The following is a 16,305-nucleotide window of genomic DNA, read 5'->3' on the forward strand; positions in this document are numbered from 1 at the left end:
TCCTTTCCACGACTTGACAATAAAATGTAGACTCTTTCTGGACTGGTTTCTGTAATCCGGCAATAGTGACTGGGAAATGCAGCCCTCTTGGTGCCCACATGACAACCTTTCTGCAATGGATATGGCCACGCAGTCTTTTGTTAACGAGAGTAAGTCTGCGATTGGTGGATTTCAACAACTACCAAAACAGAACATCTATCAGTTGGGTTAGACTGAAGGGGACAGGCAAAGAAAAGAAGGGAAGAGCACTGCATCTTGAAATTGCACCTGCAGAGATGCGCCAAGAGAGATGCAAAGGCGCATCAAGATCACCCTTGAGCAGAGAAGCTCGGAGAGCTAGCACAGAACGAAATCCTGCTTATAGAGCCGGCATGCTAATTTGAACTTGTAGCCTCCTAAATAGCAGGACATAGGCAAAGGAGCTACATGTGTTGTCCTCTAAGAAAAAGAGAAAACAAACAAACAAAAAAGATTACTGATACTTCTGGAGCTCTGGAGCACCTTAGAGATCAGCAAAACTGATTGTAAGGGACATAGAAAACAGAGCTGTCAAGAGAACCCAGAGTCACCATGTATCTAGTATCTCAATGTTCCCCTCGCATTAATATTACAGATTGTAACCTGATAGTCAAGGATGTGCCCTTGTAAAAAAGTATACAGGAAAATTTCCCCTAATACCAACCCCATGCTCAGTCTAAACAGAGCTCAAAAAATTAAGAAACCAATTGATACAAAGCAATAACTGATAGATGGGAGCTCATAGTTGGGCTTTACACACATAAACTCCTCCTATCAACAGGACCTATCCCATTGGATACCCCAGGTAAATGATTTGCAAAGGTTTTCTTTTTAGTTATTTTAGTTTTGGGTTGTTGTTGGGTTTTTTTTTTTTGGGGGGGGTGTTATTTGTTTGTTTTAGTGTTTGCTTGCTTTTGTTTTTCTTAGTGTTCTTGATGACTTGGGTTTTTATTGTAATATAACTGTCAAAGTAAATGAAAGTTGTTAAGAACCTGTGGACGACCTGTGGATGCTAGGCTGCCACTTAATTCTAGCCCCAATCCAAGAACACTTCTTATAACATGGCTCTGCTTGATACTCACCTTCAGGATGAAATCACTGAAGATAAGGGTGCTACTACAAAGGATTGTGATGAAATGGTACTTGCTATCAACTGAACTAGTATCTGGGATGTTAAAAGTTTGTATTCAAACAAGCAGCCATCTAAGTGAGGCATCAATTAAGCCCACAGTGAAGAAGCACCAGCCTGTGTGATCCAAAGATAACAATAACAAAATCCAAATATGATGAAAGGGAAAGTGTCCGAGCTTAAACTGTGATCACCAAATTTGTAGAAGGCTATGGAGGGCAGTGGAAACACAAAATCAATAAGCAAAAGATCTAGTCAGATTAAGTCTTCAGCAGATCCCTTCCAGCCACAGGAAGGGACCCAAAAATCTTTACTATGTAACAGAGAATATTGTAAATTTGATCATGTTGGCTCAGACCATGTTATAATTTAATATTTATTAGTTGACCTCCCTCTTACCAACCTGAATTTATCCTGGGCCCAAATATGTCTCACTTGTTCCACAACAGAGTTTTTTTTTCTCTGACTTAAAATATTGTTAGTGGCCTTTTCAGTCTTACTCATTATTTTTATTATTATATTATTATTGGTCTTTCTGTTTCATTTTGCTTTTTTTCTTTTGCTTTGTTTCTGTTAGCTTTCCCAGTTTGTCAAGCACAAGAGTGGATGTCTAGGGACAATAACTGATGTGACAGTTTATTGGGGATGTAAGGGAGACGGGGAGGGGACTTGGGGAGCAAACAATGAAAGTAGGAGGAGGGAGGGAACATAACAATTGATTGTGATGATGTATGTACAACTTAAAAAATGTTCACTATGGATGTTTATGATATGCTAATATTAAATTAAAACTACTAAAAAGAAAAAAGAAACAAAACTTGACCTAGGGTTACCACAGGTGAAGAAGAAAGAGTATTTGTTAGGGGACATTGAGTTCATTTTAATGGTGGTGGAATAATCTGGAAAAGGATACCAATTGAAAATATGAAGAGGATAATCAATGGCACTGAATTAGATACGTAGAAGTTATGGATTGGAGAATATTTTGTTATGTATATTTTTGCCACAATTTTTAAAAGTACACGAATAACAATGAGTACCAGGAAGAAGAAAATGTGCTAAAATTGATTGTGATAATGATTGCACAAATCTTTTTGAAATGATTGAACTATTTCATTGTATGATATGTGGATGAAATGCAGATAAAATAATTAAACAAACAAACCCCAGAACAGAGCTGTCTGTGTCTCAATGGGTGGGACCATGGCCTCTAGGGTCTCAAAGGGTCAGAATGATAGGAAGTGATCTGAAAAGTCAGTCCACTATTATTTTATGATGGAAATAATATAATGTAGTTAGGAGAATTATATTGTTTGTGTAGATGTAACTTAGCTAGAAGTCTTCCATACCTGTGCCCCTGAGCTAGACCCCTGGAAGCCTTCCATAGCTCTGACTCTGAGCTAGACCCATCTATCCTGTCTCACAGAGTGCCCTATAACAGTGTCCAAGCCTCATCCCTCTCCTCACTTAGGTTCAAGATCTGTATACTCGGTCTGTCTCCCAGAGATTTCGGGTCCCTAAGTAGTAATGAAAGCTCTGTAACACAAGATTTTTGTTAAAACAAAACTTTGTTTTCCTAATTTGTACTTGCCATTCCAAGATCTTTTTGAAAGAACTGTTTCACTGTGTCTTTACATATATCCAGTGTAAACAAAGGGATGAGGGGACAGGCATTTGGAGGAAGGACCCACCCCATTCTCCTTTCCCATAAGTGTGAAAATAAAATTTAGGATTTTCCTAATTCACCTAGTTTTAAGGTAGTGGGCCCTCGTGGTGCTTACCCTATAACAGGACCATAGAGTCCTAGGTTTTAAAGAGTCAGATCTTTGCAACCTATATGTGAGGATGCCTTTTAGTGTGTTTTTTTTTTCAATTTACCTGACTTTATTGACAAATGATTAATATACCATGCAAATCAATATTTTAAAAATATAAAAGTTGTGTATACAATTTTATATTCTTTTCTTCATTCTTGTATTCATTATTATTAGCGCCCCATGTCACCTCAACCTCCCCTGTTATAACCCAAAGAAACGATTAATCTTTTATATTCTCTATACATTTACCTATCCTGAATTTCATAAAGAGAATAATATTAGTGGGAAATGTTTGGGACAGGTCCAGACGAGGCAGAGGCAGCCCCCATCTCCTCTCTGGCTCCTCAGGAAGATAAACCTTCAAGGACCCCCTTTCCAGCCTCTAGGGAAGATAAATGACCTATTGAGGTATGCCCTAACATTCCAAGGAGCTTATCTCTCCCTTGTTCCAGCACTCCAGGGAGTTGGTTGCCAAACAACAAAGGCACTTTTTCCCAGGGATCAGATTGCATCTTGACTCAAGGTCCTGCAACTACAAGCAAAAAAAAAAAAAATCGCCCTTCCTGTTGTCAAGTATACCTCCCTTAGCTCAAGCCCTATATATCTCCCACCGCCTCACCAACAAGCTGCGATTTCTCTGACCTAACTTGTTGGGTCTCAGAACCAGCCCAGGGGCTCAAGATGTCCCCATCCTTCTCTGTTCTCCCTTCCCTCCAGGGAGTTCTTTCCCTGCCTCAATAAAGCCCTTTTCAATTTAACATTCCATCATCTCCATCTCCAACCTCTCAGGAAACAGAAAGATTTCTCCCAAGTTGTCTCCCTCAAATATATGCCAAAACCAAGACGCTGCTTGCTACACATGGTAAATAACTGTACACTAGGAGGTCACTGAAAGTAGGTCTGAGGTTATTCTCCTTAAGGGTATCTAGAGCAGCCAGACTGTGTAAACTGACTCATTCTAAGTAGAGCCCACTCCCTTCTGATATTGTTCCCTTGAAGGAGTGCCCAAAGGCAAGCCCAGGACCACTCAAGGATGACTAAGTTTAAGCTACTATATTGAGTCTAGAGCCCACCCATCTTGCCACATATGTACCCTTATTCCCTCCCTGAACTATTGTGTATACGCCCCTAGGCCATCCCCTTCTATTGCTTGTATTGCTGTTACAACCCCTTCTCATGACTTACATTGTTATCTGGAATCAGAGGGCTTGCATGCCTGCAAAGATATGTAAGCTTTGGTTAGAAATAAAACCTCACAAGAGCTCCTGCCTTCTCATCCCCCACTTCCACATGTACCACTAAGAGGAGCTGAGGTGAGCATGATACTATGAAATGTGTCTGACTTCTTTATTTTACTCTCTCTCTCTCCCATCTCTCCCATTTCCCTATGACTTTACTATAATCTTTATGCTTCTTAACCATACAATTGTGCCTATCAAACCTGTGATTAGTTGTGGGGGACTGGCTATCTCCACTAATGGCGGCCATCATGTGATGCAAGGAAAAGAATTCTTTTGAGTTATACCCCCTGTAACAATTGTACGACCCCAGCAGACAGGAGTGTGAACGGGAGAAATTGTGGGATATGGGGATTAGCAGATAAATAGGAATAAGAATAGTAGTATAATATTTTCAAGAGGACAATGGGGCAAGAAGGAAGTAAACCCAAGACTTATGCTATCACTCTCACACATTTATTGAAAAAAAAAAAAAACATAAAAAACCAGAAGGCAGCAGTAATGAATAAAAAATGCAAGGCATTTTATAAGTGGTAAAAAGTATAATCCATGGTTCCCAGAGGAAGAAACTTTAGATCTAGGAACTTGGGAGGGAGTAGATACAAACTTGAAGAAAGCATACAGAGAAGGGGAAAAGATCCCCGGGGAGACATGGTCTCTGTGGGCTCAAGTGAAGATAGTCTTAGAACCTTTGCAGGAGGAAGAGAAAGATTATCAGTTTAGTGAGAAATCTTGTGTCTATCCAAATCTAGGAAAGCAACTAAAGTCTCTATGAATGAGTATGAATTAGGTGATAAAACTTTAGAAAAAACTGAAGAAGCTGGGATTGATTAGTTATCTAAGACCTCTGATTATAAACAAAGCCTCATGGCCAAAGCCCATATGCCCTTGGAGACTTAAGGTTCAAAGGTGATAGAGCACTAGAGGCAGTACATTGCAAGACCCAAAGTGAGGCTATTAAATAATGCTATGAAAGCAAGCAGAATGGGCATCAAACAGAGGTAATATTTCTAGACAAAGCTGAGAAAACTAAGCCTGAGTGAGAAGGGGACAGCGTAGGAAAAGCATCTGCTCCTGTGGGGCACGGGGGTGCCACTGCTGGAATCAGCAGAGTGAAAGGTAAAACAGGCTGTATGAAAGCCAGGGTTTGAGGTAGGCCTAGGTTTTCAGTTTCGGTTTCAAGTACCTGGTTACTGATGCAACACATCACCTGATCCAACCTAACCAATGGGACACATCGCCTAATGACACCTTAGCCAATAGAGTTTGAGTGACAGCCCACCAGTGACCGACCAATCAGGAAAGCATGCGCGAACATACTTACTAATCACTGCTGGCGCCAGAAGTTTTCTCCAATAAGTTTAAAGAACAGCAACCCTGGACTGCCCCTTGTCCCGCCCCTTGCCCCTGGCCCTATAAAAGCCTGGGGAACAAAGCGCTCAGGGCTGATTCCCTTTTGGACGCTGGGTCCCTGCTGCACCAGGCAGCGGAGGGAGAAAGCCCTAGCTCGAGCTAGCTAATAAACTCCTTTTGCCGCTTTCGCATCTCAACTGGTCCTATTCTTCCGTGCGCCCAAGGTGAGCTCACCTTCCTTGTCCGAATCTAACACTCCCCTGCTGAAATTTAGTGTTAGAAAGACTAGAGACTGTAATGCAATTAACCAAGCCAGTGCTGGAGGTAGAGAGATTAGCTCCAAGAAATGCAAACTGAGAGAGCTAACACAGACGATGAAGTTCAGGAAGTGAAGTTTATAGATATAGCTGCCCAGAAAACTAGCGCAGAAAATAGAAGCAAAGAGGCGAAGTTAAAAAGCAAGCCATGGGCTGCGCCAGAGCATGGGCCAGGAGCACTGAGTTTGGGTTTAAAAGTAACCAGATTTTGCACCCTCTGGAGGAAAAGAACGCATTGGGGGGTCAGTGTTGCTCAACAGTCAGCAATAAAGGATTGTCATTAGCAAAAGCTTCCTGGCAGGGAAACAGAGAATGAAGCTTGATACAGACCCCACCCAGCATGGAAGGCGAGGTATCTGCCTGCTGGAGCAAGAAAAATCTTAGAGAGAAATTGCAGGTATAACCCAGCCTCACAGCAGGAGACGAAACCTGACCAAACTTGTGAAAGTCCAGGTTCTGTTCTTTTTTTTTTTTTTTGACAGGAAATAACTTTATTTTTGTTAATTCAAATAATTATATCACAACAGCTAGATTAAGGGGGCCACACGAACCCAGCCCCAAATGTGACATCATCTCAATACAGAACAATGCCTTTTTCCAAGGTGATTCTGAAAGTAAGGAAGTGATTAATGATGGAAAAGAGGTTTAACTTGTACACGTTACACAGCTACTATCAGTTATCGATTTATACTAAATTAACTTGGTCATGAGAGATGTAGATCCCAGTTCCTCGGTCTGAATGTGATTAGGCTAATCCGTTTGCAAATTTGCACTGCTTCAGCACCTCACTGAAACCCTCGCAGAGCTTGAGGTCGCCCTGTTTCTGGGCACATTCCCAAAACTGCTTCATCTCATAGTGGCAAGGACCAAACTGCTGCTGCTGCTGCTGGTACACCGGCTGGGCTCCCGGAGGCTCCTGGTCAGTGATGTCAGGCCTGGCGGGCTCAGTGCCACTCCCCCCACCGAAGCCTCCAGTGATGGCATGGCCCAGTGTGTGCCCAACAGCAGAGCCCACAGCCACACCGGCTGCTGTGGTCGCCATCTGTGCCATCAGATCGGGTTGTCAGGGTGCTGTAGCAGGTGAGCAGACCGCAGTTGGTGGGGCTGCAGCTGGTGGGTGGGCAGCTGGGGCTGGCCTGGGGGCAGCTTTTATCTGAGGGGTTCGGCTGGCCGGAGTGGCCACGCGGGAGGTAGGGCTCCGGCTTCCGCGCGGCATCGTAACTATGGGGCGAGGCGGCTTCTCAGGTGTGGGAAACGCGGAGGGCAGAAGCGAGCGGTTTCTGCGGCGCCGGAGAGGAGACGGGGCCCAGGTTCTGTTCTTGCTGCAGTAAATTTGACTAACCAAGTAAAGGCTCAGAAGCCTCCTCGTAACAGTTTGTTGATTCTAAAAAGCTGGAGCCTTTTATCGAAAGCGTAATACAGTTTTTATTAGGAAGATTTAACCGAAGTACTAAAGGAATTCAAATTGATACTGGAGTTATTCAGAGTTGTGAAAGAAAGCTAAAAGCTGTAATTGAACCAGAAATTATTAAGAGCAGTACTTGGGGTCTACTACCTAAAAGAACTATAGGACATTTATTAGGAAAGTCCTAATGAATGAATTGTGTACCCCAAAGTATATACATTATAAATATATACATATCTTTATGTATCTATTTAAATATATACATTCTAAACCCCAACACCTATGCCTGTGGTTGTAATCCATTTAGAAGTAAGTTACCTTTGTTACACTATTGAGGGAGAATTGGTGCAGTATATATCTTGATATGAGTGTATATTAGTTAAAAATTCAGAGTGCCTACAGTCAGCCCTCCAGTCTTTGGATTTAACCAGTCAAAAATAAAAAAAAATTAAAATAAACAAGCTACTAAGTGGTCAAAATAATCCTTCAATAAGTAACAAGGAGTACAAAGTGTTCTTTAGATAACATTTTTATTATGTTAGGTATTATAAGTCATCTGCGCATTATTTAAAGTATGTAAGGGCATGTGAGTATGTTATAGGCAAATGCTACACTATTTTATATAAGAGACCGGAGTATCTGCAGATTTTCTTATCCAAAGTGGATCCAATCTCACACAGATATAGTGGGATAACTATATGGATAATAACGGTTTATGATAACAAATAGGTGCTACTTAGTGATGTGAATTTAAACATTATTATTATGACTATGTAATGATGTTAAAGATGTTTTAATGTATCAAGAAATGTTTCATAACTTTTTAATGCATAAAAAGGTACATTATTTTTTTTAAATGGACTTATCTGAGATACAAATTGACTTAAGTGTTCCAATTTACATACAAATTCAACTTACAGACAACGTTAGGAATGGCACTCATATGTAATCTTGGGACTGCCTGTCATGTAGTTAAATAATTTATGGATGTGAAAAAACAGTAACAGTGAATTTCAGTAGTATGCTCCAAGTCACATGCATCAATCACTCAGGCTAATGTTTGCTCTTTGCCTCTATGCTCTGCTGTCTCAATAATGAAATAACATTTAGCTACTCTCACAAGTTCTCCTCCCCCACACACATACACACAATCAAAAGTAATACACAGCCACTGAACTCCAATTCTGAAATTCAGACAATTCTATAATCTACTGTTCCCCCGACTCCTAATTTTAATGAAAATATATTTATAGGCAAAACTTGTTCTGAATTAGTCAAAAAACTTTGTATTATCTTTATGTCTGTTTCTTAGTATGACCAATCTTTTGTTTGCTATACAAATATTAATTTACAGACTGCTACACCACTGAATGTGCATAATGAGATTCATTACCATTAAAAAAGGAATTTGATTTCTGAAATTCATATGAAATTTCCAAGAATTATTTTTCTCAAATTTTTGTTCCCATATTTGCTCAAAACTGCACTCTCAGAGAAAAAATTATAAAACCATGTTGAAAATCACAGTTCTAATAATACCTACCATATACCTACAATATTTTTGTCATAATAACCAGAACAAAGGCCAGCTAATTTCTTGTGTACAGCCCTAAAAAAAGCATTTTACTTCATATACACAAGTTGATTAAGACACCAGTTAGATTAGATCCTATATGGTAAGAGTTTTAAAGCAATCAGTAATTAATTCTTCCCGCTACAAAATATGCTTATCCCTGCTAAAATAAATCGCAGTCTATGTGCTTTGGAACCATAGATCTTTTGTACCTGCTGGATGCCATAAGTCCAACCCTGCCGGATTCGATCTCGAGCCCACACATTATGGGCATTTTCAGCCAACTTGTCCACCATAGCTTCCTGAGATACAGTGAGTTTTATGAAGCTCAGGTCCATTGGAGCAGGCTTGTATCCACTGGTCAACTGGTAACTAAAAAGCAAAACAAAAGAATACAATAATTGGTCTTTTTATAAATCACGTTTAAAATATCCTAGCATGGTTTTTGAATGGCCCCTATAAATTTAGCTGTTCTATAAGTCAACCCTGGTAAAGCTTCATCCAAAAAGCCTGGGTCCTTGTCAATTCAAATTGCATTCATTTTATAGAAAAGGCACACAATCTTTGTGGTATTTTTTTGTTGCTGTTTTTTAACCAAAAAAATAGAAATGGACTCTCAAAGGTGAGAAATCACTGTTTGAGTTGCTAATAATAGAAATGTTCCTATAGATGCGTAGCAAAAGGCACAATAAACTAACTACCTCAATTATTTTTCACAAAATACTTTAGATACTGCACATTCATTATTCTGTAATGAAACTGTAATGCATTTAAATTAATTATTTAATTTAAATTATTTCTATCTTGTCATGACTATTTTCCTTATTTAGGAAGTCTGAAAATAAGATTGAGGCTATGATGTGGGAAAACTTGAGCTACATAATCATTTATAACATTAATGTGGTCTAGATTCTAAGAGATTCTTACTAGAGACTATTTCCACACTCTGAATTAGAAAGAAAAGGTACTGAAATAGGTGTAGATTTTAATTTTTGAAAAATACTACATTTTCAACACATATATACCTCAGTTTCACAATAAGGTGAATATTGCAATAGAGTAATCCGGTTTTTTTTCTTTTTTCGCAGTGCATATAAAAATTCTTAACCACGGAGTTGATTATATGTGCAACAGTATTACGTAAAAGATATTGAAATTGTGTGAGAATGACCAAGATGCAACACAGAGAAAAAGCACATGCTGTTGGAGAAATGGAACCGATAGACTTGTTGGATTCCGGATTGCCATGAACTTCACATTTTGAAAACAGTAATATCTGTGCAGTGTAATGAAATGCCTGCACAAGGGCAGTAGTGCCGCCCTTCTTCCCCACGCCCCCAGAGCCTCACTGCATTGAACCGCACTTGGGCACAGCCTACTTTACAGCTGCATTTCTTTCACTCATCTGCCATATTATAGTTCCCATATTTACACCGTAAGATCATTGAACTCAGAATCTGTTTCTGACCCCTTTTTTCTATCAACTATTATACATAAAACAGTACTCAGTCCACAGAATTATCATGTAATGAGTTCATATAGACATATGGGAAATATTCTCACCTTGTGCAAAGAAAAAAAAGTTCACCAGATAAGTATGCTAAATTAACATTAATGATGTGACCATGTAAGAAAATAAAACTTTTGAATAGAAATTATGCAAATGGTCCTTTCATTTCATTATCCTGAATAAGGTCCTTGAATGGAATTGTATTTGTCAATTATATTGATGTATTTTAGCAATGAATAATTTCTGATGCTGAATAGAGTTGGCTTTACCTCCTTACTTCTTTTTTATATATATTTTACTTAAGGATAGAAACTTCAGAAAAACTCTGTTTAAAAGTTATACTGGCTGAGTAATTTCTTAATTTTGATTTATATAATTTGATTTATGTTCACAAGGTAACTTTATAGACATAACAACTTACCTATTTAAATCAGAACTCTATATGTAAAAGTAATCAGTCTTTGTGATGGAAGAGTGGGACTATAATCACAAATATAAATAGGTTTAAATGTGGTAGATCACAGGGAAAATTTATAAAGACTTTGTGGACGTGAAAACATCTTGGAGATTGAGTTGCTTGGCTTAGAACCTTAGGACCAGTCTCAAGGGGCTCTAAAATAAATTGGTATGACTCAGCCTACAAAGACAATGTTTTACATCCTACTTAGATGAGTAGTGACTCATTCACTAGTTGCTGTTGATTCACAGTAACTCTGTAGGGCAGGGTAGATCGACCACTGTAGTTTTTAATGCAGAAGGTCCAGTCTTTCTCTTGTGAAGTGGCTGGTGGTTTCAAACTGCTGACCTTTTGTTTAGCAACCTAAAGCGTAACCACTCTAAGACCTAAAAATCTTAAAAGCAGTCATGTAGAGTACTATTGGTCTCTTCTGTCTAAAGGAATGAAGCATAAAATAAATCCACTCATATGGATAACTTAGTACGGTGGACTCAGGGATCACATCATGGAGAACATCAGTCACCACCACCCTAAAGCCAGAATAACTAGATGGTGCCCAGCTACTACTAGGTAGAGTGGGATAAAAAATAAATGGGAACAAAATTTGAAATCATAAAAAGAGTTACTGGTTGGGATAAAGACTGATATAGCCCCTGAGATTATGGCCCTTAGTCACCCTCCAGGTATGGAAATGAATTCACCCAATGGTTCAATTTTCAGCCAATCAGTAGAAAAGTCTACACACACCTTACTAGAATCAACTATATAAGATAAAAGGGCCGCATTTACTCAAAGAAAAAAGAGAAGTTCAGAAGAGTTAGGAAAGAAGGGATGGAAACAACATAGGGAGGAAGTGGGGGACATGGTATTACATTGTGTGATTGCAATCAATGATGTGAACCAAAATGTGTACAAGTTATTGAAAAGAAAAGTGATCTGTTTTGTAAATCTTCACCCAATTTACACACAAAAAACTTAAAGAAGATATAATTAATACCTCTTAACCAGTCATACGAATCATTGTATCTTATAAAATTCTATTATTGAAAACACAAATATGGAATCTGTAAGCCATTATGTGTACAAATTTTTATATGAAAAATATTTTCTTCAAACAAGCCTCCAAGTACATTTCAAATATACCACACAAATGATCAAGCTAGTACTCACAGTCTAATTTATGAGTTTAAGAATATTTACTGGAAGTAGTTTAGAACAATGTCAATAAATTCAGTCTTTCATCTTCTCGCGTCTCAGTTCTTGCCCTAGTCCCTATATTCCGCTGTGATTCTCCTTACTTTGAGCTCTCTCTCTCTCTCTCTCTCTCTCTCTCTCTCTCTCTCTCTCTCTCTCTCTTTCTCTCTCTCTCTCTCTCTCTCTCTCTCTCTCTCTCTCATTCTCTTTTGTCTTTGCTTCATCCTCCTAGCTGCCAGAGCTTCCATCTATTGGTCTCTCCCTGACTAGGAAGCCTAAGAGCCTGTGCAACTTGAATTAAACATGCTAAAGGAAAACAGCATGTCTTCTGTGGCAACCAAATCTAGTGGCAGAATCTCCAGAAGTTTCCCAGATGGAATGAGAGGGATGTATGAAAGGACGAAGGCAGGGAAGGAGGTCTTCCTTGGAATAAAAGTTCCAGACTAACATTTGTTGATGAGCATGACACAAAATATGAAGAGCCAGCAGCAACAATTCACTAATAATCAGAAGCAAATGTGGTGAAGAAAGTGGATGATGTCTGGCTATTAAGAGATAAAGCATCTGGGGTCTAAAAGGCTTGAAGTCACACAAACTACTATCTAGCAGGGATGCAACAAAACTCACATGGAAGAAGTATACCAGCCTGTGTATCATGAGGTGTTGGTGGGTATAGGTATCAAAAGTTGAAAAAAGCAATTAAATAGACATGAAGGTGCATGGACAGGGTGGAGGACCAAACCCCACCTGAATGAAAGAAAGGCCCCAAACTTCCTTAACAGAAGTGCCACATGCAAGGGATGTTTACCCAGGATGCAATACAGCACTGATGAAACGCACAAGTGTCCTCAGTTCTTAAATCCCTCACTATTATGGTTCTTCGCTTACCTCATTAACCTAGTTAGACATGCGTATGCTCAGGTGTATAACTAAGATCTATGGATGGATGAAAGTCAGGGTAGGTAACCCTTGAGAAAGAGTAATGGGGTAATAGCCTCTGAGAGTACGGGAAGAGGGCAGGGGAGGAAAGGCGGAGCTGACAGCAATGGTGACTGTACCACCCCACTCAAGAGGAGTAAGTAACAGAATCGTAGTTGGATGGATATATTGGACAGTATAAGACACGGATAACAATAATAACAATTTATAACATATATAACAAGAATAAGGGCTCCAGGGGGGGGGTGAAGGCAAGCTGACATCAAGGAGTTCACAAAGAAGGAAAATGTTTTGAAACTGACGGTGGAAGCAACGGCACAATCATGCACGATCTAATTAAATGACAAATTCTTACAGCATCGTAAGAGCTCCCAATAAAATGAAAAAAAAAAAACCCCACAAAACAAACATAAGATGTAAAACGTAGGAGCCTAGAAAAATTGAAAGTCTTCAAACTGAAAATGATATACACAAGGATCAAAATCCTAGGTATTATTAAGTCAGTATATATTGCTACTGGCCATTTTGATTGGACAATCAAATGCTTACACTGCAACAAATGACAAATTCTAGGGGAATGGTATCACATTCATCATCAAATAGAACATCTCAAGATCTATCTGTAAGTCTAATGCGGCCTCTGATGGGATCATATCTATACTCCTATAAGGAAGACCACTTAATAGAACTGTGATTCAAATTTACACATAAGCCACTAAGGCCAATGATGAAGAAATTGAAGAATTAGAACAACCCTTCATGAGAAATTGATAAAACATTAAATCAAGATGCACTAATGATTATTAGTGATTAAAATTAGATTTGGCAATTAAGAGGAAGGGTGAGTCATTGGAAAATAAGTTATTTGTCACAGAAATGAACTTGGAGATTGCATGATAGAATTTGGCAAGACCAATGGCTGCTTTACTGCAAATACTTTTTACCAATATAAATGACAAATACACACAGGGACCCTGTCAGATGAAATACTCAGGGACCAAATTGACTACATCTATGGGAGAAGACAACGGAGAAGCATAATATCTTCAGCCAAAAGGAGGTTAGGAGATGTCCGTGGAACAGACCATCAGTTGTCAGTATGCAAGTTCAGGCTGAAGCAAAAGAAAAGTAAAACAAGTCTGTGAGAACCAAAATGTAGCCTGGAGTTTTTCCCATCTGAATTTATAGACCATCTCAAGAATAGACTTGCTGCGTAGAACACTAATGATTAAATACCAAAGAAGTTGAGAGATGACATCAAGATAATCATACATGAGGAAATTAAAATATCAGTAAAAAGACAGGCAATAACGTAAAGACCAAAGCAGACTTCAGTAGAGACTCTGAAACGTCTTCCTGAATGGAGAGTAGCTAAAGTTAAAAGAAAAATGAAGACATGAAAGAGGTTTACAGAAAATTTCAAAAAACAGCTTAAAACAAAGTAAAATATTACAATAAAATATGGAAATATCTGAAATTAGAAAAACATATCGCAAGCTCAACGAACTAAGGAAAAGAAATCAAGCCTCAGATGGTACAATATTGAAGGATTCTATGGGCAAAACGGTTAAAAATATGAGAATACATAGAATCACTTTTCATAAAAGAAATTGGTCAAAATTCAACCATTTCAAGAGGCTGAACATGGTTTTCAAAAAAATCAATGGTATGAAGAAAACCCAGGTTGCACTGAAAGCATTACAGAATCCAGGAATTGACAGCATGCCAAGCTTTCAAAAAAGTGATGTGGTATTGGAAGCAGTCACTGGTTTATTCCAAGAAATTTGGAAGGCAGCTACCTGGGGTACCAACTTATATATATATGATCATTCCAAAGAAAAGTGACTCAACAGAATGTGGATATTATCAAACAATCTTATGCCAGTAAAATAGTGTGATAATTCAAAAGGAGTTTTAAGAGTACATATAACATATAATACATATGCCAGATATTCACAAGGATACATAGCATTAGAGATATTGCTGAGAGCAGATGGATCTTAGTTGAAAGTAGAGAATCTCAGAAAGTCGAAAGACTCTATGGATCATAACAAACTATGGATAATCTTGAGAATAATAGGAATCCCGGACACTTCACTGTCCTCTTGTAGAACCTGTATATGGACCACGCAGCAGTCATTAAGACATTAGGACTATCCAAAAATGGACAGTATGTGGCTTAAAATCAGGAAAGGTATGTGTCATTGTTGTGTCCTTTCAACATATTTATTCCACCTGTATGCTGAACAAATAATCTGAGAAGCTGGACAATACAAAGAATAACATGACCTAAACTATCTGTAGCAAGCAGGGGCCACTTGCAGCACTTGCTGGTGTAGATAAAAAACGACAGCCTTATGGGTTACAACTCAATGTAATGGGAACTAAACTGGAACTCACAAATGAACCGGTGTGTAACATCATGACAAATAGAGGGAACATTGAAATTGTGAACACGCTCTTTCTTGTTTTAATAATTCTTTGTATTGGGGCTCTTACAGATCTTATAACAATAAATACATCAGTTGTATCAAGCACCTTTGTATGTATGTTGCCACCATAATTTTCAAAATCTTTTCTTTCTACAGCTCCTCTTTTAACCCTCACTTCCCCACCCTCTCACCCTCTATAAATTATAAGTTAGTATTATTTTCATATCTTTCACCATTCACCCATGCTTCTGTTGTTTATCCTCCTAGGTGGGTGGGTGGGGTGGGGGGAGGTGGAGGGTTATACATTGATCACTGCAATTGGTTCCTTGTGTCTCCCTCCATCTGTCCCCTACCCTCAGAGTATCACTACTTCCATTACTGTTCCTGAGGGGGTTACCTGTCCTGGATTCCGGTGCTGAGCTCCTATCTGTTTCAGTGCACATGCTCCAGTCTAACTGGGTTTGTAAGGTAGAACTGGGGTCGTGAAATTGGTGGAGGGTTTGGGGGAGGAAGCATTAAAGAACTAGAGGAATATTGTGTGTGTGTGTCCGTTCTATGCTGCAAACCTGGCTGACTCGTTTATTCCTGTGTCCCATCTGTGAAGGGATGTCCAATTGTCTACTGATGGGCTTTGGGTCTCTACTCAGACCATCATTCATATTGGTATAATTTTGGGGGGTCTTCTGATGCCTGATAACTAATTCTGTCAACGCCTTGTGATCACAAAGCTGATGTGCTTCCTCCATGTGGGCTTTGTTGCTTCCTTGCTAGTGACTGCTTACTTAACTTCAAGCCTTTAAGAACCCAGATGCTTTATCTTTTAATTGCTGGGAATCATCAGTTTTCTTCATCACATTTTCTTGTGCACCCAGTTTTCTTCAGTGACTCTCAGGAAGGTGAGCATCAGGGAATGCCAGGTTATT

General features: G+C 39.0%; 1 protein-coding gene and 1 pseudogene across 1 annotated transcript in view; both read right to left on the bottom strand.

The window, feature by feature from the left end:
* RYR2 (ryanodine receptor 2) overlaps positions 1-16,305 on the bottom strand; it is an 819,632-nt gene that overhangs the window by 346,441 nt on the left and 456,886 nt on the right. Inside the window, exon 26 of the mRNA XM_075556394.1 lies at positions 9,063-9,222. Within this exon, the coding sequence (XP_075412509.1) occupies positions 9,063-9,222 (160 nt within the window). The remainder of the gene's footprint in view (positions 1-9,062; positions 9,223-16,305) is intronic.
* On the bottom strand, positions 6,618-7,088 carry LOC142454334 (coiled-coil-helix-coiled-coil-helix domain-containing protein 2 pseudogene; annotated as a pseudogene).

Source organism: Tenrec ecaudatus, chromosome 8 (assembly GCF_050624435.1).
Source record: "Tenrec ecaudatus isolate mTenEca1 chromosome 8, mTenEca1.hap1, whole genome shotgun sequence".
NCBI lineage: Eukaryota > Metazoa > Chordata > Mammalia > Afrosoricida > Tenrecidae > Tenrec > Tenrec ecaudatus.